We start from the raw sequence: 27869 nt of genomic DNA on the forward strand, positions 1-27869 counted from the left end.
CGGAGTAGTCCGAAAGAGCGACGAGAGCGACGAGAGCGACGAGAGAGACCGGCCTCCCGTGGCGATGATTTAACTTAACTCAACTCACCTTACTGCCTCCCCTCCCTTCCCCTCCCCTCGTGTCTCTCGCTCTCTTGCTTTTTCCGACCCAACGAGTACTGCCTGGATCTACTTTAGCAACCACTACTAATATCGTCGTATTACTTGGCAGCTTGTCCATACCATCACATCTTCAAGGTATGATCAGGACTGATAGGGTCATCTGAATACCATTGGTATGATTGGTATGGGCGGAGGAATCTCGTTTGGTTTCTGACCGCCCGAGGAATCCGATTCATAACGCCAACCCGGATATAGTTGTTGCCTTGCATTCTGAGGCATCACTCACGCCTTGTGACCTTCTCCCATATCTATACAAGATCACCACCTCCTCCCCATAAAATGATTCTTGGGACTCTCTTTTTCAATTCATTCAACCGCTTTACCAAGAATATATAAAATACACATACTCACACACGGCGTCTTAGCCACCCCTGTGGATACTTTCCAGCATGCATAGATCGGCAATACTTCCTACAGAGAAGACTACTCCCACCATTTTGACCAGCTACACGTTCTGAAGGGATAGACTGGATTTATGACGCTACACTAATGGTCTTGCGGGCGGGAGATGGTCGCTCCCCTTGCTTGCGTCAGCTCTGCTAATACTCCACAACCGTATCGCAATGGTCATCTGCCACCCGCGTTCCACCTTGACCGATATGATTCACCCTCAGCACAGCACAAGATATACATCCGCTCGATGTCTTGACAAGTTGAGCAAGAACACCACTGCAAGAGGTCAAGTTGCAGCACAACACGCCCTTGTAAAGTATAGGGTGGGATGACGACCTTGGAAGAGGAATCACTCCGACCTCTTTGCAATACGCGGAAGAGACGCCCAGGCCACAAGCATCACTCCATACAGTCCGATACAGATCGGATGCAGAACGTAAGTGCCCACATTCTGGGCCAACAAACCTGTAAAGAAGGGCGACGCGGCTCCCCCGCTGCTTCCCAACGCACTAATGAAACTCAAGCTTGACGTCTGCATCGACCGGGGCAGCAGCTTGCTGAATACTGCAGTAGCGCAAGGGTAAACGGGGCCTAAGAGAAGACCCACGATCGCGACGGCAACGGCGTCCCCGATGATGTTTGGAATGAGCCATGTCATAAGCTGAAATGCGATGGATCCGAGCACAAGGAGAATGACAGAAAGCTTTTCCCCGATAAAGTGGGCAGGATGCGATAAAAAGAAGCGTCCGATAGTAATGCCAGCCCAAAAGCCGGCACTGACATAACCGACGTGTGACGGGTCTCCGTGACGATAACTGATGAGGAACGATACCACCCATCCCGAGATTGAGACCTCGGCGCCCTGGTAGGCAAAGATAAACAAAGCCCCAAGCAGGGTCGTCTTGTCCTTGACCACTTGCTTAAGGAGACGGCTCCGGCTCACGGAGTCGCCGCCGTTCGCTTGTCGGGATGCGGTCTGCTGTAACGCGCCCAGGAGCTGTGCTGGAAGCTCTTTCTCATAATTCCAGAACGACCATACAGCAAAGGCCAGGTTGAACAACGATAGCGCGAGATTAATACTGTAGAAAAGGGACCAACGAACTCCATGTGATGCCATAGCAGTAGCCACAAGCGGTCCGACTACGCCACCAGCCCCATAGGACCCATGAAGACCACCCAAAGCCGCGGTACTGTTGGCGAGGTTCACGCAGTAAACATTGTTCAGCGCCAGGCAGACAGCCATCCCCAGCCCAAGAAGAAAAAAACTTGCGACGACCGCAGGAAATGGAGGTTTGCAGATGATGATCACGAATCCGGCCACTAGCAAGCTCATGGACAGAGCATAACACTTGGCGCGACCAAGCTTCATTTCCAGTGGATGTGTGATCAAGGCTGCGAGTATGAAGCCAAGGGCATTGGTAACGAAGATCAGAGATACGACCGCATAACCGATACTGTAGTCTTTTTCCATGTAAGGGATCAAAGCACCGGGAGCGCTGTCGTTCAATCCCTGCGCGAAATTCATCAAACAGGTACTCAAGAAGCGCCATTTGGTCTTGGATGGGTTGCTGAAAGTCGGAGCCGGACCGGAAGCCTCATTCTCTCCAGGAGAGGCCGAGTGGCTTTCGAGTTCACCCGGGGTGATGGAAGTCTGCACATCGGTGGCAGTATTGGGCGATACACCGGTGACAGGCTGCTGGCGCCCTTGCTGTAGCTCCACCAACTCATGATCGGATGGGGTATGTGCGATGCCTTGCTTATCTCGGCGCACAACGGCAGCAGGACTGGCGATAGAAGCTGAGCTCTGGAACTCTACCAGTGCGCCAAAAGCCGAGGCTGACATGTTGCAGGGTTCGGGTGAGCAAGGGCACGTTAGACTAAGCTCTGTACTTGGCTGGATCACAAACACGTTCTGATCGACCTTCCCCTTTGGCCGTCTACTCAGTGGTCTTTTGTAGCAACGGCAATGGACTGACTAAATCTTCTGGGGCCCCGCCAGCTGACAAATCGTAGTCCATCGGCTAAAATCGTATAGGAATTCAAATTCCGAGAGCCAATCAGGCTCATGGAAGTTCGTGGACATGACATGTTCCTTTCACACGGTCAGCGGTCTCCAGACGGCGCAGGCCAGAAGACGCGGGGCCAGAAGCAATGCGGAGTCGGTCAGCCTTTCTTTCACTCGACTGGTACAGTACATCCAGCAAGCTCACGCTGGTCTTGGCTCGACCTGATGGGTTGGACCCTGCTGGCACCAAGGCTCTTCTTGGCTCTGCATGGAAACTGGACATGACTCGTAACAAGACTCTATGGCTGGCCAGATAGTCTGCATGCTGCGATGACGGAGGTTAGGTTGAACACGGAGTAGATAGCAGTTGGCTTTGCATGTGAAAACTTTAGCAGCGGGCAGATGTAACCATTGCAAGATCGAGTGTGGACAATGGCGCGTCAGGGAAATTATCGATGCAAGTGAAGTGCGCAGGAGACACGCACCCGCTTCTTTGAATTGACAGCGCATTCATGCATTGATAGAAAGGATAGTTAAACTGGAAGGACTAGAGAGTGCGTGGGTGCATTGTGCATTCCTTGCATTCCGGGGGAAACAGTCAATTGCCGAATCGGGCAAGGCCCACTTCCCCCTCCGCACTGGGGAATTTCCTCAACTCGGAAAAAAAAAATCTTTAGGTTCCATCAGAGCTTCCATCATCCACTTTGGTTCTCCATTACGGATATCGTCACCTCTTTGGCCGTTCAAAGTCACCTGCATCCTATTCGCATTCAAAACATCAGCCCGGTTGGTTGCCCTTAGCAGTCACAGCACCAATTGATCAATATGGGCCCTCCTCGGCGCAAGGTACTCGCTACGGCGGAAGAGACGATGGTGCCGCCGGATGAGCTTGCCCAGGGACATTTAATTACGCGGGTCATCAAAGCTACCGGAAACAACATCTACCTGGTTGAGACGCCATCCAAGGAGTCGGCCCTGGTCGAATTGCCTTCGCGATTCCGTTCGACTATCTGGATCAAGCGGGGATCTTACGTGGTGATCGACACCAATGCTCTTGAGGGCCGCGACAACAAGCTGAAGGGCGAGATTATCAACATTGTCCGGGATGAGAAGGCATGGCGCAAGGCTCCATTCTGGTTGGTTCACCCACATGGAGAGTGCTTTGAATTACTATTAATGTTGTTGCAGGCCCAAGGAATTCACCAAGCAAGTCGTTGCTGCTTCGGACGACGAGGAATCTGAGGAGGAGTCTAATGTTGGTAAACTGCCGCCTTCGGATGACGAGTCTGATGCATGATCATGCTTTTCCCATTGGGAATAGTCTCAACGCTTGGAGACCCCTGATGGGTTATCGCTCTAGTCGCAATTTGGCGGACGAGCGTTGATCCGAACCGGCTTCTCCGGACACTTTACAACACACCCCTGGCACCAACGCACTAGTACCGGACGCACATGACTCTTCGGATCCGACTGTTCATTGGGTGTGCTCCTTTCTGCCCTGCTTCGCATGCGTAGCGGCGAAGGCGTTGGTGCTATTTGCGAGAACACCAAAGACTTGAATCGCAAGGGAGAGGACGACAACGATTGAACTCGTGTTGGTGCTTGGGTATGTGTTCCATGACCATTCCTGAGCTGCCCAAACGGCGCACAGCAGAACGGGGTGGAGGCCTGCCTGCCAGAGAAGGAACGGCGTTGCCCAGGAGAGATAGGCAAAGAACTGGTAGTGGAGCGACCTTGCACATAACAGACCAATCGCAAGCGATGACAGCAACGCGGTCATGATATATGATTTGGACAGTGGGACGGGGCGGTGTCGACCCGTGAGCAGGTTCTGGATGAACTCCGGCAGGCGAGAACTGACCGGTTTGAGCCAGCCAAAGGCAACAAATAGCACCAGCAAGACAAAGTGGATAGCAAGCAATGTCAAGGAGAACCTTTTGGATAGGAACAGTTCCTCACCCACGAATCGCCAGTTGACAGTCCACTTGAACATAAACTGCCTGGTCAGCTCGAAAGCCCGCGAAACATATCCTGCCGGGTTTTCTTGTAAGAATGGAATCGCCAATAAAACCTGTATTCTCTTTAGCATTGCGCCTCTTCTGACATTGCACCCGAAGAACGGAACACGACGTAGATTGACGGTAGGGTACATACCTGGACTAGCAATGCCATAACACCGAGCCTGATGCTAGGCCCGAGGGACAAACTCAGTACCGTAATCACTGCAACGGCCGGGGCCAGAAGTAACAGGGTCATCTTGATGCCCACCCCGGCCGACCAAACGGCGACGGCCGCCGTCCACTTCCGATTCTGGAACAACCAGACAGCGAGCCACATGGCCAAGGCCGCCAGCCCATCATTGAAGAGGCGGAGGATGAAGATGCTGTGCAGCCGCTTGGACAGGACGAGGAGCGGCAGCAGATACGGCGGCGCACCGGACTGCCTATAGCACGCCAGCACGACAACGAGAGTCACCAGGTACAGCGCCGCGAACAGGACCTGGCCGAAGAAAATGTCCCGACCTTCGTCCGTGAGGTGGTAGAGGAAGCTGTAACTATATACATGGGCGGCGGGGTAGACGAGCGGACCCGTGGAGCCTTTGATCAGAGTGTAGTCGCGCTCGCCGGCAAGATAGAGGGCTATCTGCTGCATGTACGTAGACCAATCGATCTCAGTATCTGCCGTGGACAGCGAGAGAGAAGGTTAGCTTCGGGAGGTCCATGCAAGCAAGTATGAAAGCCGAAGGAGAAACACACAAGGGATTTTCCAAATGATGAGGGTGCATAGGAAGGCGTCGCCTAGTACCAGAAGTGGAGCGAGCCATACTGTGTGTCTGGGATTCAGACACAGATCTTTGAAGAGGCGCATCCAATCCATTCTGGATGTTGTCGCAGGTGTGCATTGCAAATGCTTGGTGAGCTCAGCTTGCGAGGCATGTGGCCTTAGTAGGCCGGCGTGCAGCCGGAGCGGGAGCTGAGCCAATAATACTTGTCCTTTTTGGGCTTAGTGGTTCTTTCCACACAGAACCTGGCCGCGCCCGCCTGCTTAAGTTAATTTGCTCACTTACTCGTTAGCATGAAGACCAGCAACAACCAAATGAGTGTCAATTGTTCATATTCATATTGAATGTCAAAAGTGATCCTATGTAGTTACACAAATCATGCCTGTAAGTACACTATCGATACAAAGATGGGTATATAACTGCCGTCGATGCGGCTGATTTGGAGAGGCATCAAGCCCCCAGTCCGAAGCCTTCCCCCGGCGACGCCAACAATATTGCTTCAGTTGGCCAATTTCACAGTACAAGCCACGTTTCCTCCCTCTCAAGACGCTTCAAAGATTTCCCTGTAATAAACGTTGCAGTCACCGGGCTTCCCTCGTCGATGGGGGCTGTGATGGTGTCTCCCCGCGATTCGTAAATCCCAATAAATCACCCAAAATCCCCTTCGGTTTCGGCACGGGGCATTGATGGCCCGCTTGCGACAGCTCTGCAGCCTCTGCTTCTAATTGAAGGAACGTGGAAACGTCTTCGTCGCTAGCCATGGGTGATTGAGGAAGGACTCTGTCCTCGGGGCTAAAGGGGTCCGCATCCTTGCGCTTCCTTCGTCGGACACGCGGTATCTGTTGTCCGTCGGCATTGACGGTCATCTCGGAGTCGGCGAGGGTGCGGCGGGGGGCAGGGCAGGGGAAGACATGCGGAATACCGACGACGAAAAGGGATGCGAGGAGAGTGGCCGCAAAGAGAGAGCTCGTCGACCGCGAGCGAGGATGTAGATGAGGCGGCATTGTCGGGTGCTGAACTATGCAATTGGCCGGTTCTCAAGCAGTGAGTGGGCAGGACTGCGGTAGCTGTGGCTGTGGCTGTGGGCGGGGACATTGCGTTAGTGGGTGAGAATGAAGCAAAGCACCCCAGGCAGAGACGTGGAACACATACCTGACAGCAATTGGAAAGAGATTGACTCAATGGAGGGTTACTAGAATGAATCTAGAGAACAGCATTGCCCCTCGAAAAAGCAAGTCAAGCGCGAGACCGCACGGGCAACTCAGCAGGACTGGGGAAGAGGGGAGCGAGGGGGGTGGCTTTATGGGGAAGCTTGAATCATCGTAAGGTTTCTCGATTCGGGAAGGGGACAGTTCGGAAATGGAAGAATTCGCCCGGAGCTTGACGATCAGATCTAATCTTATCTGCAAACCCCGTGATTGGCAAACAGCCAGCCGAGCTACAATCAGCAGGAGTCCCGAGCAGATGAGCAGACCTTCTCTCTCTCTCAGTATTATCATCCATCATCATCATCACCACCCTCATCATCCGCCATTCAACTCCCTCAACCCCTCCACGCCCTTTCCCCCTCCCACCTTTTTCCTCTGTCTTACTATTGATCTCCAGCGCCTTTAAACGAAAAGATGAGCGTTCATTTCCTTTACACTTAGCTATTGTTTTTCTTTAATCACCGGGCTTTTGCGGCTTGAACCAGAGTGAAACCGGTCCTCCATTCCTAGGACCCACCCCTTCCCCCTCCAGCTTCCTTCCTCCGACCCCAGTGAGCCTCATCCTTTGAACACTGTCACACCATGAGTGACTTAGACAGGTATTGCATACATTCTATCCTCTCATTTTCTCTCCGATAAAATTCCCCGACCGTGCATATCTCACTTGCGCTGCAAAAAAGAAAAAACAAAAAAAAAAAAACGAAAGAAAAAACAAATAAACAGAGAAAGTAAAGCGCTGACTTAATCCTCCAACTACCGTGCAGAGCGATCGCGCAACTACGCGCTTGCCGTCTGATCCCCGAATCTCAAGTCCGCGAACTCTGCTACAAAGCGCGGGAACTCCTCATCGAAGAAGGCAATGTGGTGTGCGTGGACGCCCCCGTCACCATCTGTGGCGACATTCACGGACAGTTCCACGACCTGATGGAGCTCTTTCGCGTGGGCGGCGATGTGCCCGACACCAACTACCTCTTCATGGGGGATTTCGTCGACCGCGGGTTCTACTCGCTCGAATCCTTCCTGCTCCTCCTCTGCCTCAAGGTCCGCTATCCCGACCGCATCACGCTGATCCGCGGCAACCACGAGTCGCGCCAGATCACGACGGTTTACGGCTTCTACGACGAATGCATCCGGAAATACGGCAGCGCCAATGTCTGGCGGTACTGCTGCGAGGTCTTCGACTACCTGGCGCTGGGGGCGCTGGTGCTGGGCGCCAGCTCAGGCTTGGAGCCCACGGGCCCCGCGCTGGAGACCACGTCGTCGACAATGTCGCTGGACGACAGCGAGCTGGAAACCGAGGTGCTGAACTCGCGCGGCGAGGTGACGATGAGCAGCTACCGACCCAAACAGCCACGCACCGACTCGCCCCTCCTCCCCTCTCTCTCCCAAGACAAATCCGCCACGTCGTCCACCACCCAGACCCCAGCCTCCTCGATGCCACCCCTGCGATCCGGCTGGGCAGGCACCGGCGCCACCAGCGACTCCTCCGGCAGCTACGCCACCGGCACGGGGGCTGTCCTGTGCGTCCACGGGGGTCTCTCCCCACTCATCGACAGCGTGGATAAGATCCGACTGATCGACCGCAAACAAGAAGTGCCGCACGAAGGCGCGATGTGCGACCTCCTCTGGTCGGACCCGGACGAGATCGACGGCTGGGGCCTCAGCCCGCGCGGCGCGGGGTTCCTGTTCGGGGGCGACATCGTGAAGCACTTCAACTACAAGAACGACCTGTCGCTGATCGCGCGCGCCCATCAGCTCGTCATGGAAGGGTACAAGGAGATGTTCGACGGCGGCATCGTCACCGTCTGGTCCGCCCCCAACTACTGCTACCGCTGCGGCAACGTCGCCTCCATCCTGGAGCTCGGCGAGGATGCCAGCAACGGGGGCACGGTCGCCCGCAGCAACGGCGACTACGGTCGAAGCAACGGCGGTGCGGCCGGAGCGGCGGCCGTGACGCGAAGCCCCGGTCGACGGTACCGGGTCTTTGAGGCCGCCGCGCAGGATACCAGAGGAATGCCCGCGAAGAAGCCTGTAGCTGATTATTTCCTGGTACGTATACGTCCCCTCTTTCAAAGAAACCTCCTCCATCCCCAATGCGCCCCAAAGACTAATTCTCAAACGCCATAGTGATAAGTGATACCAAAGTTCTGCTCCATCCTATTAAACCATCCATCCTTCTTCCTCAAACCAACCTGACATCACACACCTCCTTCTCGGCACCATATATATGCCTCACCTACTTACCTACTTACCTACCTACCTACCTACCTCCTACCAATACAATACAACAAACTTGCATGGACACGACCTTTCTTTCTCTGCGTTGCATTACATTACGTTACTCATTCCGGCATTTCTTTCCATCTCCGCATGTGCCAATTTCTTCAACCTTCTATATCTGTATCTCTTCTCTCCTTTCTTCATACATACATACATTCACATTCAGTCTTAAGCAACATCCATCGCCACTAGCTTCTACAAGTTCCAGGCTCCAAAGCTCCAAGCTCCTTTTTTACCCCACAGAAACCCCATGAAACCCCATGGAATTTCCAGGGAACCCAACTAGCTAGATAAACATGCCATTACCTTCATAGGCATAAGAATCATCCCTGCTCCCCCCAAAAGACAAAAAAAAAAAAAAAAAAAAAAAAAAAACACCGCACCGCACCACACCTAAAGTCCTACTATTCCCGTACGAGGCCAAGTCCGTCCGACTGACCGCAGCCTTCCTCTGCCCACCCAACACCAATACGCAAACTCCAAGAACCAAACCCAGCCCCCTTACCTAAATTCGACTTTCTACTCTGCTTTATACCGCATTATGCGGTAGACAAGCGTCATTTGGTGGGGGGTGGGTTATTAGTCAAGCTGAAGCTATTCGACTTTACACGATTCAAAATAAGCCTTGCGCTATGGTACTTCGAAAGTCCCGGAATTACCCCGCGCTGCTAGCTTGCTTTCTGCTGGGTTGGTGGATTACACGGGTGTATAGTAGATCGAGGGGTGTGGTGGCAAAAGTTGGGCTAAAAGGAATGAAACAACTGGAAGGGAGTTCGTTGGCTCTGATGGTTGTGGCTTGTGCTCAGACACCCCGTGAGCGTGAGTTGCTATGTATACACAGACGCCGTGTGTTGGTGGTTCGAGGTCTTCAACCGTACTGTCAATAAACAAACCAGTCTTGATTATATAGGGGAAACCTTGGTATCTTATTAGGATGAAATCATGACTTCTAAACATCTAATGGACTATATAGTCATAACCGGAACAGAAGCGGTTAAGAAAAAGAGGCCAGTGCTATGCCTCTTCCAGCCGTAACGACATGAAGCCTGCACTGCATCAGGTCCGAAACTTGATGTATATCATACTGCCAAACCAGGTTCACTGCCTGGGGTATGCTTCCGACGTAGGCATGCTATTATAGCCAGGGGTTGTGGGAGACTGATCCGGATTACTGGTGCCAGATGGAGCTCCCACCGCAAATCTCATGGGTGGTGGCGGGTTCGGAGCGCTCTCTGGCGCCGACGTCTGCCCAACGATCAATGAAAAACTGCTACCGGGATTCGCAGCTGATGCCCTGCCTGACATGCTAGAATTCCAGTCTGGCACCCAATTGTCCATTCCAAAGTTAAAACGGTGTGACTCGCGAGACCACCAATCCTGGCTTTCTTCCACCAAATTTTCCGAACCACCATATTCGTTGGCCGGCGACGTCGTGGTTGCCGGAGAATTATCCTGTGCAGAGCTGAACGCACGAATATTCTCATCATTGTACCACATATCAGCCTGAGATATGGGAATATTGCGGTATGGCGCATAGGCATGAGCGACAGGCCGGAGGTATGTCGGCTCAGGGAGCCGGGCGGGTTCTTGAGCAAGCTGAGCGTTCAAGGACCGCTGGACAGCACGCATAGCGGACGCAGAAACAGGAACGGGGAGATCCGGTAATAATTGAGAACCCATTGATCCGACCGCGGTGGCCGGTGTTTTGTGCATGTAGTTGCCGCCGTGACCAGCCATGACAGCGTGCCGTGGCGGCATGGGTTGGCCGATTCCCCTGGAATTCGAATCAGGGTACGACATAGATATCGTTGGTGGGGAATCTTCTGATGCCGGAGGAGACAGAGCCTGATCCCAGGAGCCCCAGGACCCCCATCGAACATGTGTACTTTCAAAAGTGGTCACAGCTTCTGCGGGTAATTCGACATGCCATTTGTTGGCCGAAATCTCAAGAATCCGGAGCGTACGGCGTGCGCAAAGCCAGCTTTCGCCCATTTCCTCTAGGTGCCGAACACCATGCACAACATCTCTCTGGGCATTCTTTTCAGGAAGATTCAATAGATGCACCGTAAGAGCGGTGTGAGCCATGTATACCGCAACGTTGCAGATCTGCTTGAATCCGTACGTGCGTTTATACATCCTCAAAAGTTTGGAGATGGCGGAAGCTGCTTGAGTGCAGAGCTTTCGAGGCGAGACATGCTGAGGAAGTGGAGAAGTGGACTTGGTGTACTTCAGGAACGGGCGATAGAGGTGTATAAGAAGGAGCTGGTAGAACATGCTTCAGAGCAATCAGTGATCGTGGCATCAGTCAAACGAGCGTCTTTAACTCACTGCATGAGAAGCGCCTGCGGAAGCTGCCCGTCTTGGGGGCCGAGCTCCTTAGGCAAATCTTTCTTCCAGGTTTCAAGTCTGGTGTGAATCTCACTGAGTTTCTTGAGCTCCGTTTGTTTAGAGGAAAGCTTGTCCTTAGGCTTAAGATCGTAGAAAAAGACAAGCAAGTCACCATTGATCTGACAGAGCTTAGATATCTGTACTGCGATTGCTCGTGTCCGCGAAGGCTGGGCCTGGTCCTCCGCGCCTCCAGCATCCGTGTAGGACGACCACATTGCAGCGTCCTCGTTGGGGAAAATCTCCGGCATGGAGACACCAATGTCCCCAACGGTCCACTGCGGCTGGCGCCCGAGGTAGTTGGACCAGCATCTGAAGAGGTTAGTCTCATCAGAGTTTGAGGTGACAGTGATACTACATACTTATCAAAGAGAAAACATCCCCAGAAAGTGATCCGACGCGCATCTATCTCTTCTTCGCTGAGATTGCGCACTCCAAGGCTGGTGGAGTCGAAGTCCAAGCCCAGGTCGGAAGCCATACGAAAACTCATTCCACTATAGACCCAACCTTTGCTTTCGCGCCCGCATCCAGCCTCGCGTACAGACATCAGCGCCAATGCCTGGACGGTGCAGAGCTTCGCGTTCGCATGTTCATCGTTCTCGAAGAACAACCGCTTGGCTTCTTTGAAGAAATGATCGCCGGCCGTCGCCGAATTACCCGGGTCTTCACGAGCCCCTTCCCAAGAGCTGAAATGGCAGCCCAGCGCTAGCATCGTATTGACCAGCAGAGACGAGCAATACTGACTCGAAACACCGCGAACGTAATCCCGATAGAAAAGGTCCCTAGACAAAGTTGTGAAGAATGGATAATGCCAGGTAAAGTACATCTGCATAAGGTGACTTATGAGCTTCTCATCATCAGTGACTCTGGTCCAGTGTGACACCGAGGCGTCAATACCCCGGCCCAGGTCTTGGTGGTTCGCATTGGGATTGAATTCATTCAGCTCCGATCCAGGTGGTAGGTAAATGAGGTTGGAAGTGCCGCCAATGAGCTTTCGAGAGCCGTCCAGCATTAGTTCACTCATCTTGCCCGACAGCTCCGACTCGAATTGATCGGCCTCATCCCCGCTAGCGACTGGTGTGTCGGAGGCCAGCGAAGGCTTATTTTGTTGCCCGAGAATGGATTGCGCAACATCCTCCAAGCTGTCGCACGACCGAATCTGGCGGACCAGGTCGAAAGCATCCTCCTCTTCATAGTTGAGCAAAGCTTGAATCAGCGTCAACAAGGTGGCATTCTTCGTTCGCAAAGTGTCGGTGTCTTTCTTGTACACCCCTTTCCTGCGATGGTCCGAGTTTGGGTCATAGACACCTAGACGAGCACATCAATCAGCATGACCAGCTAGTCATGAAGCGGACGGGTTACATACAAGCTGTATGGTATACGGAAGAGCAGGCGGCACAACTGGGTAGGTTACCATCACACTGTGGCAATGGGTAAGCTGTAGAAACAACCGAGGCGATCACCCGGGTCGAACCTTTGATTTCCTCCTGCGGCAGGCAATACAGGCGGTGCTGACACAGCGCCTTTTCGAGGCCGAAGCATTGTCCCCCGCGGGTCCTTGACCACCTTTCCTTTGGGTTGAAGGGGCCGGGCTCATGTCTTGCGGCATCTCCGCGGAGCTGTCTACCATGGCTGTCAGGTCCACCCAGAAGTGTTCGGAGAAAACGTCGAGATGGGGCGGGGCATGCTTCTCAAGGGTGGGAGGAGCTTGGCGATCTGCTGGAGCGACAGGCCTTCATGGAGGTCTTGACACAGGTTGAATGGGGATGCTAGGTCGAGCGCATCAACCGGCATAAGCGCCGCGGTGAACGGACGAATCTGCGGGGGAGGAAAAGACATTAGTTGGGATGTGTGCATGAAACCAGAGGGATGCCATTGGTGCAGAGGCAGGGGCTTGGTGTGCAGTATTGGGAGGCACAAGGGTGTTGCCAGTGAGCTAAAGACATTGGGGAGATCACATGCCAAGCAATTCACTTACGAGTTAGTGAGAAGGTTCCGATTAGAGCCAGAGGCGCCACGCGGCGATTTGCATCAGATGGACAGATTGCGATGACCCGCAAGTGGAGGCGAGTGACCGTAGTGAGAGTCGCAAAAGGAAAGGAGCTCCTCAGTTCGATAACCTGGGGTGATGGGGAAGCAGAAGCTGGGGAGGGGAGAATAACAGGAAGACGATAAGAAGGTTAAAACGAGAGAGGGTGATTGGACGATGCAAGGACCAGGATGACGATAGGACTGGGGGGAATGATGATGTTGATGATGATGATGATGTCGGGGGTGTGATTCAGATGATATCCCCAGGCTAATGATAGATCAATTGGCAAAGCAGGGCGGCGATAAGCCAGAGGGACTGAATGAGAAAAGGGAAGGAGGGGAACCGCAGGCGGAGGGTGAAAGCTTACTAATGCATTCTCTCTCTCTCTCTCGGCCACTCCATCAATAAACAATCCCTTAGAGAAATCAATGAATGAATGAATGAACCAACTGTGACGTTGATTTAGTCTCCGGCTGATAAGACTGATACTGCCAGTCAGTCAACTTTCCTGGGTTCGATCCATTGCAATGACTCGTCAGGAGGCATCTCAACCATGGTCAACCTGGAGAAAGCAAGGATGGAATCGAGGATGGAATCGAGGATGGAATCGAGGATGGAATCTGTCTCGTGGTGGTATTGTTTTCTGGCCATTGTTCCCGTAGACACTGAGCGGAAGGGAACCAGATGAAGACGAGGAACTGTATATACGGAGTACTGTATATGGATTTCATTATGCTCCTATTACTACTACTATGGTATATAGGTACAGTGCATACTACATAGTACTACTATCCAACCCTCTCATGTCTCAATATTTGGCCGGGACGATCTATCGATCCATACTTCTCGTTAGGGCAGGTGCATCCGCTCTCTGCCTATATTGAGTCGTTGCTTAGAATCGAGTCACTGTGAGGATGCGATTGGACCAGACGGCGCAATAATCCGTGAGGGATGGATACAATATTAATACCTACGGTAGTCCCACAGGGAATTTCCCCCTTTGCTTTACCGCTCCTTCTCCGGTTTACGTGATTCTGTTGTTCATCGGCGGGAGGGAGTGGTTTGAAACTAGGGTTGCGGGCATTCTTGACGGTTGCCATTACTCGATGACTATTAGTCGTACTTAGCTGGACGGAGCATGCCGTGTCTCTAAGCGACGACTTCCACGATCTTGACTTGAGTTGGTGTAAGCCTCGGGCAGGACCGCTGATCATCGCTCCGACCCAGGATGATTAATTCTGGTCGGACAGCTGCAGGCACCAGACCAGTGCATATATCGAAATGATAGTTGTCGTCAGCATGACTTGCTTTACGAGCAGTCAGGGGTCAGCACGATGACCTCTTCGGGACGAGTCATTCAACCCGCGCTTAGAGACGGATGCAGGATGCGCTCAGAGTGCAGCGGTAGTTTTGAGGCTTGAGGTATCTGTTCAGTGAGGTGATGTTCATCAGATAGTGTAGTTGTAGTGGAGAGTTAACTGTAGTGTGTGGTGTAGTGTAGTGGTTGGGCACACACTCTATCTGTCTAGACAGTCAGTCAGTCACCCTCTCTCTCTGGTCGGTAAATTGACAATTGAAACTTACTGTGTGGTCCAAAAAGTACGTAAGCCGCGGTAAGATGGAACATTCTTCGGGTGGGGACGGGGGCATTCTTCGGCCGCGATCCAGCCCAAAAGACTTACGTGATGGGTTCCAGAACATACAATGAAACGAGGGCCATACAGGACTAGTACTTTTGAGTGGTATGGTATGGTCCCGGCAGTCGGCATCCGCCCTTACCGCCTGAAACGGACCAGCCTCTTTCGGGACAAAGCGGTGAGCGCCTCACTGTTAGTGCGAGTAACTCCATACGTTGGTAGTGTTGGTTGGGAAAGAAAGAGAAGAAAAGAACACTGCCGACTGCCAAGAGTCGCCGTTTCTGCAAGCGGATTTCTTATTATGCGATTTGAATTACGGATGCCTTTTTTTCTCACTGCCGGATTGGGAGTTAGTGCAACTCCGCTGGGACCCGATGTTACGGGACTAAGGCTGAGAATTACCATCTCCCGTTTCTTATCGTTGTAGACTAACGACTCTCGGGCTCTGCCTCTCCCTCTCTGTCATTGAGATCATTACTACGGAGTATGTCTTTTCGCCTTCTTTCTTCATCGCTCCCTTCTCTTCTCTTCTCCCATCCACACCCCCCGGTCTTCCCACCTTTCTGCCTCTCACTTAAGACTACATACCTTACACTCTCTTCCTCTTTCTTCTACTTCTTCCTCTTCTACTCTCCCCCTCATCATTCTTCACACCCGCCTCTTTGCCCTATTAGTACACCTGCCAGTCGCGTGCCTGCAGACGCACCCGGCCGTTCTTCCGCTTTTGGCTCCCGCTCGAACTGGGGCTCTTGGACGTATCGGTGACTGCCCCAGTGCCCACTGCCAACACAGCACAGCACAGCAAAAGTGGTCCTCTTATCGCTAGCGGATACCCTTATATATTCTTCAGCGGAGTCCACTCTTCCGCTGGGAGAGGTGTCTATCAGACGCTTTTCTCTTTCTTCCTTCAGGCCCTCTTTCTATTTATCCATGTATCTCGCTCAGACGCTCGATCAGAGTGCCTCGTCTGGCCTAGGCCGTCTTGTCAAACTACTATCCTTGTCTTGTGAAACGAAACCGATCCCCACGAAACTGTAAAGATGATGGTCCCCAGGGCATTTCTATTTAGCTCGGTGTCTTCGCCGTTGAAGGGAGCTCGAAGCGAGAAGACTCCTCCGGGAGTGCTAGGCCTTCAGGGTATTGAGGGCCTTGAACTGCCCTCCGACGCCGACATATCTTCATCGACGATCCCCTCCAGCCCCGTCGTCATCCCTCCGAAACGGGGTCCTCGCATGACCTCCGTACACACGCAAGCGGCGAACAAAGGGCCCAGGACCCCACGGAAACCGAGAACCCTCACCCCGCAGTCCTCCTCGGGGACGCTGTCCGATCGACCGGTCCCCAACTCCATCGCATCGATCCTGGAAGCGACTGCGATCCCCGTGCGTCGACGGGGTGTGAGCGGACGGGATGCCCGCCGGTTACCGCGCGGGAACCATGTGCAGGATTTCAGCAAGCTGTTGTTGGACGGGGTGGGCGACAACCTGATGGACAGCACGGGCAACACAGCACTGGATCTCCTGCTGAGTCCCCCAGATGACACGGAGCGATCTACGGTTGGCAGCGACTGCGACAGCGAGGCGCCGTCGTTCTCAGCGTCCTCCATCTCCATCGCATCCACGCCGTCGCTTGAACGGGACCTGGACTCGCCGCCCAGTCTGCCTACGCCCCCGACCCCGTCCAGCCAACGAAGCCCCCTAGACCGTAGATTCCTGCGCTCCCCGGCCTGCGAAAACTGCGCGTTGGACCACCCGCTCCTCGAGACGGAGGAGTGCAGCTCCGAGGACGAGCTCGACATGGAGGCGTTCCTGGCGGCCGCCACGGTGCCGCCGGCGGCGGCGGCGGCGACCAGCCCGACGCCGTCGCGATCCTTCCCCCGGCTCGGGGCCACCTTCAAATCCAATCTGACCGCCTCGCTGCGGGCGATCAAATCGGCGGCGCAGACGGTCTCCACCTTCGCGACGCCTTCGGTGCAGCCGGACGACTTCCTGACGCGGTCGATGTTCACGATCACGCCAGAGATGACGGACGACCGACGGCCTCCGCCGATGCACGAGCCGCCCTCGCCCGCGCTCCGCCGGTACTTGAACCCGATCACCCTCTCCCCGGCCGAGATGTACGCCTATCAGGACTACCACCCGCACGACGAGACCCTGGACGCGAGCGCGAGCCCGGTGGTCTCCGTGCAGATGCAGACCTACCGGCGCGCGGGTAGACGCGGCGGCGGCCACCGCGCCAAGCATCCGCATCATCAAAGGCAGCCCCTCCCCATGTCCGACCCGGAATTCCCGCCGATGACCCGGCCCCGCGAACCGCGGGAGAACAGCGACTTCCTGCGGATGGTGGTGCTGGAGATGAACATGCGGCGCAGCGGCAAACTGCGGGACGATGTGCCGACGCGCGCCCGCATCTGGCTGCCAGCGCGGAAGGGCGTTCATCAAGCCCGGGTGCTGCGCTACGAATGCTACGAGGAGGAGGATGAGAATGCGGTGCCCTCGCGATGGGTGGGGGTTTCTGTTGAAAGCTTGTAATTTTTTGGGGGGAAGTTGAACATAGCGGTTCCTTTTTTTTTTTTTTTTTCTCTCTTTTGCTTTTTTGGGGTGGGGAGTTGGATCGGGCATACACTGGCGTTTTCATTTTTCGGGGCAGATTGGGGCACGGAGCATTCCTACATCAGTTCTATACCTATACCTATACCTAGCTTACACCTACACTTACACACCCTACATTTACAGACAGACAGCCAGCCAGTCAGACAGACAGAGACAAACAAAGACAGACTTACATCACATTGATACCCACTTCCCTTTTCACAGAAGTATAGAGTACACCCTAACCCCAGTCCATATCTAGCTGCATCAGCAACCACCCAGCCCATCAGTCTAAACCGCGGATAAAACCCCCCAACCCATGCAAACCACACTAACAGCCACACTAGCCTAGCACTAACACTAGCACTAAGTCACTTACATAGTACTACTCCGTAATCTAGCTGCAGCCATTTCCGCCCAGCCCAAACCCCGTCGGAGAGCAACCTAGCCTAACCAAACCTTGTTTCCAGCGGAAATAGATTAAATGATTCAATGCAGGAGGATGGGGGATGGTAGATCCGAGGGGGGTTCAACCCCGTAGGCTGCAGTGCCACTACTCTTCAATCACTGGTTGGTTGGGGGCAGGCAGGCAGGCCGGCCGGGGGTAACCTTACGCCGGCCGGGTTGACGGCCAGTGATAAGGAGGGCCGTGATAAGGGAAGGTGACGGATATATGCCTTTTTAAAGTAGGTGAGATATCAATCTCGGATCTTGCAGGCTGATTACTGAGACTGGACATCAATACGGGCGGGGAGGAGGTCTTGGATGAAGAATGCGTTGTGATATGTTATGTGATAGTGATATACAGCTGCAATAGGGCCATGCTATCGCCCGTGGTCCCAATCAGATCGACTACAGTACAGTCCGGTACAGACATATCTACTTATCCAGTGCTCTTACCCACTACCTTGAATTAACCCCTCCACGATAGACATATATTCCCGTTATGACCAGAGGACAGCACTCAGAAACAAACCACCCAGATCTGGAACGGCCATCAACGGACACGATTGACACCAGAAGTGGCCCTGAGGTCAGAAATGACATAACATGCCCCCAAGCCATCTCAACCCATCTCAGGCAAGCAAGATGAATGACGACACCTCATTTTAATTCCGGGGGTGGCAAAAACCGCCTTCCCAGCTCCAGCTCCAGCTCCAGCTCCAGCTCACCCCAAACAAACCAAAAAAGCCAAAGCCGATAAACTTCAATCATCAAGATGACGATATCATCATTCGCCTTCCTCATCTTTCCTGCTTTCGCCGTCCAGCGACAGCCACAGCGACAGCGACAGCCACAGCTACAGCTACTATCGGTGGTAAGGAAACTCAAGTTAACTTCACTTAACTAGGTGGGGTGACAAACACCCCGTAAGAACCGCGTAATTTTCAAAACTGCTGTCCCAAGCTCCGGATATCTTTCCCTGCATTATCTTTGTCGTCTGGTCAAGTGTAGGAAGGTAAGGTTAAGTGAAGTGCACTCGCGATGTTCATGATCTTGTTCTTTCTTGCTCTTGTGATCGCAAGGTGCTTATCTCTGGCCAATCGGAGAGATGCATGGGGTTCAAGGTGTTCCGAGCCCTGGCTGGGGGCAGTTTGGTTGCCTCTTTCGGATGGATGGATCATGATTCATATCCGTCAGCGGTTGGATTGGGAAGAAGAGGGTAGAACTCCAGTGGACCAGTGTAGTGTGTGTGGTATCGCTGTGGTCGTTCAGCGTCGATCACAGCTCCCACTCACCGCATGGCTTACTGCAGTGGAGCAGTTAGGTAGGACCTGATAAAAAGTTTCCCAAGGATAAATCAATCAATCAATCAATCAATCAATCAATCAATCAATCCATCCCATTAACCCAGCCCAGCTGTCATCCGGGATCTGTGAAACATGCCCCCAACCCAACACCGGACTGGTCAGAGATAAGCTCGAAGCCTTGTCTGGGATTCCCCCGGGCGATCATTGGTGCTCTAGACTTCCTGTTGTATACACCTATACAGCTGCAAGGCAACCCCCCCCCCACCCCCAACCCACCAAGTAAATATATAAACATTACCACCCATATACACACCAAGATAAAAGGACGGTGACTCAGAGCACCGCGAGCGAGACACAAAAGATAAGCGCCCTGCCCTGGCACAGGGACGGTTACGGTTACGGTTCCGGTTACGGTTCCACCAGATACATCCATCCCTGAGCACATACGCCTCGTAACCACCAGATAATAATTTAGCCCTCCCCTGCCCCCCCTAAGAAACCAACCAATACTGCATGATGGATATATCAGCTCGGCCCCAAACCAACCAGCTACGCCGTGAAACTTCAAGAAGGTGAGACATCATCCTGCGCAATGCGCGTCTACCCGACGTTACGCCAGACTTCCTTTTCCCTTTCCCTTTGCTGTGCCCTGCTTCGAGGGTTGGAATTCTGCCAGCAATCAGCCCATGCCTTTCTTTGCTTTGCTTTGAAATCAGAAACGGAAAGACCGCCGGACAGGGGAACTCACTCTCCTCATCCAGAAGCGTCTGCTGCCTCCAGCTCTCCTCCACCCACCCCGTAGTCACGAAATGCGGGATCCTATCCGCCGCAGCCCACTGCCCTCGTAAGGACCTGTACTCAGCCGCCGGCAGACCCGTCGGCTGGAGGATGACATGGGTGATGGCCGGGTCCTGGGCGGTGTCGACCACTCGAGCCCCGGCGAACCGCGCCGTGTTTCTGGTCAGCTGGAGTGGGTGGTAGTGGTGGTGGGATTGGAGGTTGCCCATGTCTCCGAGGTCATCGTCACGGCTATCCTCCGTGGTGGTTGGGTGTGCCAGCTCGGGGAAGTACAAGACTAGACCGTCGAAGAGCCAGCCGCAGGGGAGTGGCCATCCAGCGTTGATCTGGTCGTAGAGATGTCCCTTGAGTTTGTCGAGGGCTTTGGAGTTGCCGGGAGGGACATCCGTCTCCATCTTCTTCAATATCTACGGACATGGTCAGCCAAAGACGAAACAAGGACGCATTGGGTAGCTACCTCGCTCAGCTCCTCCAGCGTGGTGTTCCGTGCGTAGCTGTCGTTGAAGCGGTCGACGCTCGCAGCCACCTCCGCCTCCTTCTCCGGTGTTGTATAGAACATATGCCTGCTAAATCAGCCACCGAGCTTCCAGCCACAGAAAAACCACGTACCTTGGCTCCGTAGGAAGAAGTAGGTCCGCAAGACCTGCGTCGATCTCACTCTGTCGAATACAGTCCAGGATCCAGGACGGGCGAATGATGTCCACCTCGCCCGTTTTCTGCAACGAAGCCGCCTTGACCGTTCCTGCTTCGGTCAGTCGATCCGATATCCCCTCCAAGAAGAAAAGCTTACTTCTATCAGCCACGCAGATCGTATCCGGAGCCGCCGTATTCGTCTGATAGAACTTGCCGCCATGGCTCTTCACCAGCTGCTCCAGTTCCGCCTTGGTCTTCTTGACTGGGGCAGTGGAGTCGGTCATGACAACTAAACACCAGCATCAGCACTGTAACCAATTCAGAACTCGACTCGTCCGGGACAACAACATACAAAAGTTCAGCCCGTCAAAGATATGCCCCGACGGACCGGCCGACTTGACCTCCGCCCTCTCATCATACCCAGCAATCGCCAAGGGTTTCTTGGTGGACTTCTTCTGGCGCTTCTTGCGGAAGTTCTCCACGTTGAACGCCTTCTCCTTCTGCTCCTGCTCCACGTTGGACTTGAGGTCCAGGAACTCCTGCACCGACAGCGCGCTCGTCCAGTCCTTGTCGCCGCGCAGCCGCTTGAACCGCGGGAAGCGCAGCGTCAGGCCCATGCGGAACTGATCGCTGACCGAGACCGAGGCGGCCTTGACGCAGAGCACCACCGAGTCTTCGGGCTTGATCCACATATCCGGCCGCTCGTGCTGCGCGTTGCCCGCGCCCGCCAGCTCCATGTACGCCAGGGGCGGCTTCTTCGGGTTCCACTCCTTCCACTTGCCGTCCGTATGGTGGCGGATGTTCGCGTAGTCCGCCGCCGTGAATCCGCCGCCGACCTTGCAGAACGAGTAGCATTTGGACGGCTCAGCGGCGGCGTGGTGCTGTGACGACGTCGCCGAGTCGTCCACCCGCAGTCCGCACAGGAAGCTGGAGAGGGCGCCGCCGCGATGACCGCTGCCGTAGTAGCCCCCGATGACAACGAGGTCCAGCGACTCCCCGAACTCGGTCATGTACTCCGGCTTCACCTTCATCCAGTCGTCATGGCGCTCGTTCAACCGGTACGGGGAGCGCGGGTTCTTCAACACCAAGCCCTCCGAGGCTTCGGCGACGACCCGACGCAGCGAGGCCTCGACCTCGGCGGTGCTGGTGGCCTCTTCGTACGGGTGGACCTCGAACCGGCGATGGACGTCTTTGACGCTCTTCTGCAGCGCATTCCGGCGGTCCCGCAGCGTGTACCGCGTCAGGTCATGGCCATTCAGATACAGAATATCAAAGATCCGGAACAGCGGCCGCGAGCCATTGGCGAAGGGGTTCCGCTGCTCGGCGAGGGCCGCCGACTTGAGGGTCCCAAAGGGCTCCGGGGCATCCTGCTCGGGGTTCCAGGCGATCATCTCGCCGTCCAGAATCACGCTCTCGACCCCGTCGGCAAACGCACCGGCCAGGTGCCTCGTCAGCGCGCCATTCTCGTCGAACAGCCCATTCCCATACAGATAGGTATAATCCTTAGCCTTGCGTGACCAGAACCGGAACCGCCTGCCGCCATCCACCTCCTCATCCGGGCCCATATGCAACTGCATGCGCTCGCCATCCAACTTCTCCTCGATCCAAAACTCGCCCTTCTCCTCATTCCCCTCATCCTTATCCCCCACCGCAACCCCGCGCATCTTCGCAACCATCTTCTCCAAACTCTGCACCTGAAACTGGGCCAACTGCGGCTGGAAGCACTGCATCAGCGCAATGCCCCTGTGCTCATCCTCCAACCGCACATTGGGATCATGCAACTCCCAACACACTCTCCTCAAACTACTCGAGATCGAATACAGCCCCTCCGCATCAGGATGCCAGACATCAAACAACGTCCGCTCCGACGCGCCCACCTTCATCTGCCGCAGAATAATGCGAATCAACCACATCAACTCCTCGGGATTCATCCGCCGATAAAACTCCCCCAAGATCGCCATCTGCTCGCCCTCGCGCCCGGCGGCCGACAACCGATCCAGCCGCCCATTCACCTCCGCAATTGACATGCTGCCGACCTCCGTGCGCATCGGCCGCTTGGAGACGACGTCGTAGCACCGCCGCGCGAAGTCGCCCGCCAGAAACCCGCGCGCCTCGTACCCCGGCAGCTTCCAGTTCAGCAGGCCCACCGCGTCCTCGGAGTTCTTGTCAATCTTCAAAATCTTGACGAGCATCTTGCCGATCGCTTTCTCCTTTAGGCCGTACATCGCCCGGTCGCGGTCTTTGTCCGGCAGGATCAGTCGGAAGGCTGGGTAGATGTCGTCGCCCACGGTCTGGCGCCAGTGGGAGATGAAGCGCTCGATCACGTCGCGGCGCCGCTCGGCGGGGTTCAGGCTGGCGGAGGCGGTTTGGCCGTGTGGCCCGAGTTTGCGGCGGGCGGATGGGGGCCGTTGCGCGGTGGTGGTGGAGGAGGAGGTGGGTTGTCTTTTGATGGCGCTGAGGGGGTTGAAGAGGTTTTCGAAGAGGGTGTGGAAGGCGGGGGTCGGGGAGTGGTTGTGCGGGCGGTTGGGGTAGCTGTTGTGGTTTTGAGTCTCGTGGTTAGTGTTTGAAGCCTGGGAGGTGGGGGGTAAATTTGAGGTGAGAGAGCAGGATAAGCAGCAGACGGTGAGAAACAGACAGAGTAAGCTGCTGGAGGGGAGGTGTAGATGTTATGATGGCTTCGATCCCTAGAACTCACTTCTCATCTAGATCCATGTCTTCATGCGCATGCTCCGACCCCACCGGCGGATTAAGCGTGCTGCTGCCCTCTACCTCCATGTTTTCATCGGAATCCATCTTGCAGGTGTTGCAGACGGCTGCACTGTGCTGAGGGCGAGGGATGTCTGATCAGAAAGAAGCATGTTCGGAAATCAAGAAAGAAACAACGGTGAAGGGCGTGGGCTGTAGTTGATCAATACCCCGGCCTGCATTTTTAGGCGGCAGCTCCGATAAGATAAGCCCACTGCATGTGACGTGACATCACTGCCTAAACTGCGGACTGTGAATAACTTATAGCTTACTGTGCTAGATGGTCATAGATTGTGTACATTGTGAATATTGTTTTTCCTCATCTGTGACTCATTCCTTACATCATCGATTCTATTCGTCCATCAAAATGCAAAGTGAAATGTATGTGTTTGTTTGCGGTTGTATGTGTATGTATATAAATGCAGCTTTGGTGGCCAAGGACACCAACGTACCGCAGTACAGCTCAAACTTGCGAGACCAAATCGGCCAGTTTGGAAAGAATAGACTTGAGTTTCCTGGATATGCCCCATGACATCAGATCGACAAATGTCTCGCTACCGGCGCGCAGAACCCCAGCAGGGCCCTGCGGCGCGCAGATATCACCCACCCCCGTCAGCACTCCCTGGATAGCTTGTCCTTCCCTCACAAAGATTTGGACCAGCTCGTCATCGCAAGGCTGATCGAGGTGTATAACGGTATCCTTCCCGGTAGCAGGTCGCGCCCGGTCGGCGAGTTGAGCACAGCATGAGCCATAAGCCCACAGCACCAGTGTCGCCAGGAACACAGCGACCGGCTCGTGGAACGCATGGCTGGTGTTCCCCCGCGCATGAAGCAGGGTTGCGCCGGCATGGATGATCGTGAGCCGGGCCTTGTATTGATCATGTTTGACCCATCGGAGTATGTAGTGCCATTCCAGGTTCTGGTGACGTTCGCTCCAGCGAACCTTTTCCGTCACGAGCGAGTGGGCTAGCGATCGAATCTCACGGAAGGGTGCAAGTAGAACGATCCGAGCCGAGTGAAGGTGCTGTATTGTTGGGTTGCGGAGGTCAGCCGCTGTAGCGACCGTGCTGTTGGCGGCCCAGTGGAGTATGTCCAGAGAGTCGCATGCACTGTTACGCCACTTCGAATACGAGGGGATCCCGGGAAGCCAGACAGAGCCCGAAGGGATCGCCGTTTGCCGAGACTGTTTCTTAGCGGTCGGGTTCCAGAAAGACAATGGTCGGCGAAAGTAGTCGCCGACTTCCCACATGCGTTGGTAGAGAGCATGGATCAGCAGGATATGACCCAACTCCCCCAGATCGGGCACGAGTCGCTTTTCAATGTACATAATCAATACCGCATCGTATAGAGAGAGCTCGGGTTGGCCTAAGTCGTGTTAGAGACCGCGATTGTACTGTACAAATAGCTGCTATACCTGAATTCTGTTCAAAGGTCCCCTGCCAAGCATGGGCTGACTCTGCTTGCCAGAGTCTCTCATGAGCGGGAAGCGCTGCTTGCGCGTCCTCAAGCGAGAAGGAGGGCTGTCGATCGAAGTGATAGGCTATAGTACAGTCCACAAGCTATGGAAACTGTTAGCAGAGTCCAGGCAAGTCGGTACTGTTTGGGCATTATACCCATACTAAGTAGGCCGTCCGTCGTCTGACCTCGTCCTCAATCCAGCCCAGCCAGTTCTGCTCTGATGGCTTGTCATGCGATATTAATTTAAATTGTCGGGGAGACTTCAATAGCTTGGTCCGATTCAATAAACTAGTCAAATCACCGAATCGGTCGAGGGCAGAGACTCTAGCCCATTCATCACTGTTATAGAGCAATCCAATGCAATTGAGAAGCTTTGCTTGAACAAGCCAGAGTGGTGCCTGGTCTTGACAGGACTTTTCCTTCTGCACGTCTCTGGTTAGTTGCAGGTAGACCATAAGAGCACGAAATGCTCACCTCGACCATGATAGCTCGACGAAGAAGCTCGTGGAGCGCAGAAACACATTCGTCTGATTCGTGGAGCCTAGCATAGTGGCTACCTATTGCCGCCAACGCCAATGTCACTATCCAGTGACATGTGTTTGTACTAAATGTAGGAAGGTGAAACATAGGATAGACGGGTTGGAAATGGTGAAAGTAGAGGTGGACAAATTCGGAAAGTACAGTTGCACTTGGCAAATACTCGGACTCGAATCGCGAGAAAACGACACTTTCGGCGCAACACAGCTGAACGAAAGCTTTGTGAATCTTTTCGTAGGTCGATATCCCAATCAGAAGACTTGGACCAATTTGAATATCGTGCATGGCGGTGTCTTCAATCATAGGGAACATAAATCGACGGGGCAAATTTTCTCTACCTCGAGAACTGAAGCCATCAGGGGACATTGCGGAGAAGTCTGACCAGACATCTTGGTGTCGTCTGGATTTTGACAGTCGAAGTTGAGCTGTGTCCTCTGATAGGTCTGCCGGTCGTTTCGTAGCGCTGGAGAACGTTGAACGACCCGAGTTGTTAGGGCTGTTCTTGTCGCTGACTAGTGAGGTGTGTCCTAACGGAGATTTGAAAATGTTGTCTTGACTTCCGTTAGTTGGATGGACCGCCGGGGGATACCATGTTGCATAGTTCATGAACCCATCACGGGCTTCCGCTGTAGGAGTGCGCTCGATGAATGTATCGTAGGGCCCCTCCCCGGGAAGCCAGTTCATCGCAGGAACAGCTGAGTTCATCGTGTCCAAGAATGGTCCTAATGAGCCGAGCGCTCCTTGCTGTCCTATTGTTGGTATTCTCGTGTCACTGCCATGGCTGGCTGAAACTGGATGTGGGACGCTCGCTGAGCTCACGGGCTCGGTTGTCTGATTTAACAAGTGTATGCCCTGGATGGCAGATAAAGACCTGCGTGATCTTGCTTGCTCAGAACTGTCGCCACTAGGTCCATGGGGCGTAACTTGGGTCATATCAAATTCCCCCCGGGAAGAGAGCAAGTTGGGCCGAGTTGACTGCTTCATCGCATTGCCCTCTGGCCCATTGTTCGGAGAGTCGTTCAACAATTTCTCTGGAGCCTCGCTTTGATGTGAAACAACCGGATCTACAGACGGCGATTTGTCATTCCTGTTGAGGAGGCCGGGTCCTGGCAATTGAAGCTGGAACTGTGTCATTCGGTAATGAAGAGGCTTTGCAAGAGACGTGTCCCCACTGTGCGGGGATCGTGCAGCAGAACCTTCAGCAGATGTGGATGTTATGGCAAAAGAAGACTGCCCGTTAAAGTCTTCGTCTGGGGCCAAGCCTGACTGCGCTGCCTCTTTTCGGGCTTTAGCTTTCGAACGTCTCTCAGTTGGGTACAGACATTCGAGAGACCGGTTCTCGCAGCGCGCACATGGCGTCCCGCCACTGCATCGCACTCGTGCAAGTGCGCATTTGAAGCACGCCCGGAATGTCTTTACCGTGATGCGATGGGTGCGATCCTTCCCACCTTCTATTCCAGCGTTGTGGTGGCTGAGCTCATGACGGTGCAGTGTATCTCTAACCAGGGCCCGCGTTAGTCCCCGCTGAAGACGAAGGAGACGAATGAGAACAAGAGAGCATCCAAGAATGCACGATAAGAAGGCAAGAGACCTACGTTCTCGAGAAATGACGGCCACACTGCGCGCATTCGAACGGCTTCTCTTTTGTATGGCTGCGAAAATGGCGCTTCAAATGCTCCGGTCGTCGAAAGGTACTCTGGCATATCGAGCACTTCGTCGGGCTAGCTGTGGAGCCCTGTTGCATTTCTTGATCGTAGGAGTCACCTTCATCCTTCGCTGCTGCCTCCTCAGATTCATGGTGGATCGGAGCTTCTGCAGAGCCATAGCTCAATTAGTGGACTCAATCATATCAAGTTCGAAACGAGAATCCATCGCACCTGGCCCAGCGTCGCTCTTCACCGAGGACATGGCGTCGCATAGACGAGATTTGCTTCAACCACGATCCGAGCAAGTCATGCATGGCAACAGATAAATTGGCGATATAGACAGATTACGGAGTTGAGTAGCGAGGATTCATCACCAGACAAACAGCAAACTAAACCCATTGTGCCATGTGGTAACTAACACCCTGGTCGCATCTGATCGGAGGAAATGGAACCCTTCGAGATACGACGAGACAAAAAAGAAGAAAAAAGCAAGGAGCTGACGGGGGAGAGTGATGATCGAACAATAGGAGCGCAGCAGGGAAGTTCAGGGACTGCCACTGCCCCGGACCAAGTCACGTCGTCTCATTCTTTTGCAGCTTTTCGAGGAAGCGGGGAAATGAACGGTACTAAATCGAGCCTAACCGTTTAGCGGCGCTTTTTGGGGTCTCCGGGGCCCACGAGTAGCCCCAGCCTGCATGCTCGCATTGGCGCAGTCAGATTAGTCTTGCGTCTTTGGGGCCTCGGTTCGGTCGATTTTTCCGCCAGTCGTCGGTTAAATATCCGCATGTGCCCCAGATACTGGAGTACCACAGTGTAACTTGCGTGA

The 27869-nt window shown here is 54.1% G+C and overlaps 8 protein-coding genes across 8 annotated transcripts; 3 read left to right on the forward strand and 5 right to left on the reverse strand.

The window, feature by feature from the left end:
- Positions 1 to 449: 449 nt before the first annotated feature.
- BO82DRAFT_352629 (putative MFS efflux transporter) lies at positions 450 to 2487 on the reverse strand. Its single transcript, XM_025634746.1, has one exon. It carries the CDS (start codon positions 2396 to 2398, stop codon positions 905 to 907), a length of 1494 nt encoding a protein of 497 aa, XP_025494085.1. The 5' UTR covers positions 2399 to 2487; the 3' UTR covers positions 450 to 904.
- Positions 2488 to 3147: 660 nt separating this feature from the next.
- Positions 3148 to 3871, forward strand: BO82DRAFT_352631 (putative eukaryotic translation initiation factor eIF1a-like protein). Its single transcript, XM_025634747.1, has 2 exons — positions 3148 to 3696; positions 3749 to 3871. Exons 1-2 carry the CDS (start codon positions 3386 to 3388, stop codon positions 3855 to 3857), a joined length of 420 nt encoding a protein of 139 aa, XP_025494086.1. The 5' UTR covers positions 3148 to 3385; the 3' UTR covers positions 3858 to 3871.
- A 163-nt stretch (positions 3872 to 4034) lies between these two features.
- On the reverse strand, positions 4035 to 5437 carry alg3 (dolichyl-P-Man:Man(5)GlcNAc(2)-PP-dolichol alpha-1,3-mannosyltransferase; the record flags this gene model as incomplete). Its single annotated transcript, XM_025631229.1, has 3 exons — positions 4035 to 4631; positions 4715 to 5238; positions 5317 to 5437. The coding sequence occupies 3 exons, from the start codon at positions 5435 to 5437 to the stop codon at positions 4035 to 4037; spliced, it is 1242 nt and encodes a 413-aa protein (XP_025494087.1).
- Positions 5438 to 5665: 228 nt separating this feature from the next.
- On the reverse strand, positions 5666 to 6657 carry BO82DRAFT_306031 (uncharacterized protein). Its single transcript, XM_025632240.1, has 2 exons — positions 6495 to 6657; positions 5666 to 6421 (listed from the first exon to the last, which is right to left on the reverse strand). The coding sequence occupies exon 2, from the start codon at positions 6344 to 6346 to the stop codon at positions 5924 to 5926; it is 423 nt and encodes a 140-aa protein (XP_025494088.1). The 5' UTR covers positions 6347 to 6421; positions 6495 to 6657; the 3' UTR covers positions 5666 to 5923.
- Positions 6658 to 6897: 240 nt separating this feature from the next.
- BO82DRAFT_382076 (serine/threonine-protein phosphatase) lies at positions 6898 to 9169 on the forward strand. Its single transcript, XM_025637897.1, has 3 exons — positions 6898 to 7149; positions 7315 to 8599; positions 8678 to 9169. Exons 1-3 carry the CDS (start codon positions 7133 to 7135, stop codon positions 8678 to 8680), a joined length of 1305 nt encoding a protein of 434 aa, XP_025494089.1. The 5' UTR covers positions 6898 to 7132; the 3' UTR covers positions 8681 to 9169.
- Positions 8763 to 9212, forward strand: BO82DRAFT_36081 (uncharacterized protein). Its single transcript, XM_025636789.1, has one exon. The coding sequence runs from the start codon at positions 8848 to 8850 to the stop codon at positions 9082 to 9084; it is 237 nt and encodes a 78-aa protein (XP_025494090.1). The 5' UTR covers positions 8763 to 8847; the 3' UTR covers positions 9085 to 9212.
- Positions 9213 to 9928: 716 nt separating this feature from the next.
- Positions 9929 to 23450, reverse strand: BO82DRAFT_373006 (DNA ligase (ATP) DNL4; the record flags this gene model as incomplete). The annotated part of the gene is made up of 10 exons (XM_025637350.1): positions 9929 to 10062; positions 10105 to 11105; positions 11159 to 11527; positions 11578 to 12523; positions 19975 to 20431; positions 20467 to 20587; positions 20634 to 20766; positions 20815 to 20946; positions 21010 to 23227; positions 23427 to 23450. 10 exons carry the CDS (start codon positions 23448 to 23450, stop codon positions 9929 to 9931), a joined length of 5535 nt encoding a protein of 1844 aa, XP_025494091.1.
- Positions 23451 to 23771: 321 nt separating this feature from the next.
- BO82DRAFT_306044 (putative C2H2 transcription factor) lies at positions 23772 to 27600 on the reverse strand. The gene is made up of 6 exons (XM_025632241.1): positions 27275 to 27600; positions 26993 to 27209; positions 25335 to 26895; positions 25016 to 25282; positions 24817 to 24961; positions 23772 to 24767 (listed from the first exon to the last, which is right to left on the reverse strand). Exons 1-6 carry the CDS (start codon positions 27303 to 27305, stop codon positions 23866 to 23868), a joined length of 3123 nt encoding a protein of 1040 aa, XP_025494092.1. The 5' UTR covers positions 27306 to 27600; the 3' UTR covers positions 23772 to 23865.
- Positions 27601 to 27869: the final 269 nt, after the last annotated feature.

The sequence above is a fragment of the Aspergillus uvarum genome, assembly GCF_003184745.1.
Source record: "Aspergillus uvarum CBS 121591 unplaced genomic scaffold BO82scaffold_14, whole genome shotgun sequence".
Classification (NCBI taxonomy): Eukaryota; Fungi; Ascomycota; class Eurotiomycetes; order Eurotiales; family Aspergillaceae; genus Aspergillus; species Aspergillus uvarum.

Coding starts and splice junctions, on each gene's coding strand:
- BO82DRAFT_352631 (XM_025634747.1), top strand. CDS start 3,386: ATGGGCCCTCCTCGGCGCAAGGTACTCGCTACGGCGGAAGAGACGATG. Junction 3,697..3,748: donor TGGCGCAAGGCTCCATTCTG/GTTGGTTCACCC, acceptor ATGTTGTTGCAG/GCCCAAGGAATTCACCAAGC.
- BO82DRAFT_306031 (XM_025632240.1), bottom strand. CDS start 6,346: ATGCCGCCTCATCTACATCCTCGCTCGCGGTCGACGAGCTCTCTCTTT.
- BO82DRAFT_306044 (XM_025632241.1), bottom strand. CDS start 27,305: ATGTCCTCGGTGAAGAGCGACGCTGGGCCAG. Junction 25,283..25,334: donor GTCGAGCTATCATGGTCGAG/GTGAGCATTTCG, acceptor AGAGACGTGCAG/AAGGAAAAGTCCTGTCAAGA. Junction 24,962..25,015: donor GGACGGCCTACTTAGTATGG/GTATAATGCCCA, acceptor CAGTTTCCATAG/CTTGTGGACTGTACTATAGC.
- BO82DRAFT_352629 (XM_025634746.1), bottom strand. CDS start 2,398: ATGTCAGCCTCGGCTTTTGGCGCACTGGTAGAGTTCCAGAGCTCAGCT.
- BO82DRAFT_36081 (XM_025636789.1), top strand. CDS start 8,848: ATGGACACGACCTTTCTTTCTCTGCGTTGCATTACATTACGTTACTCA.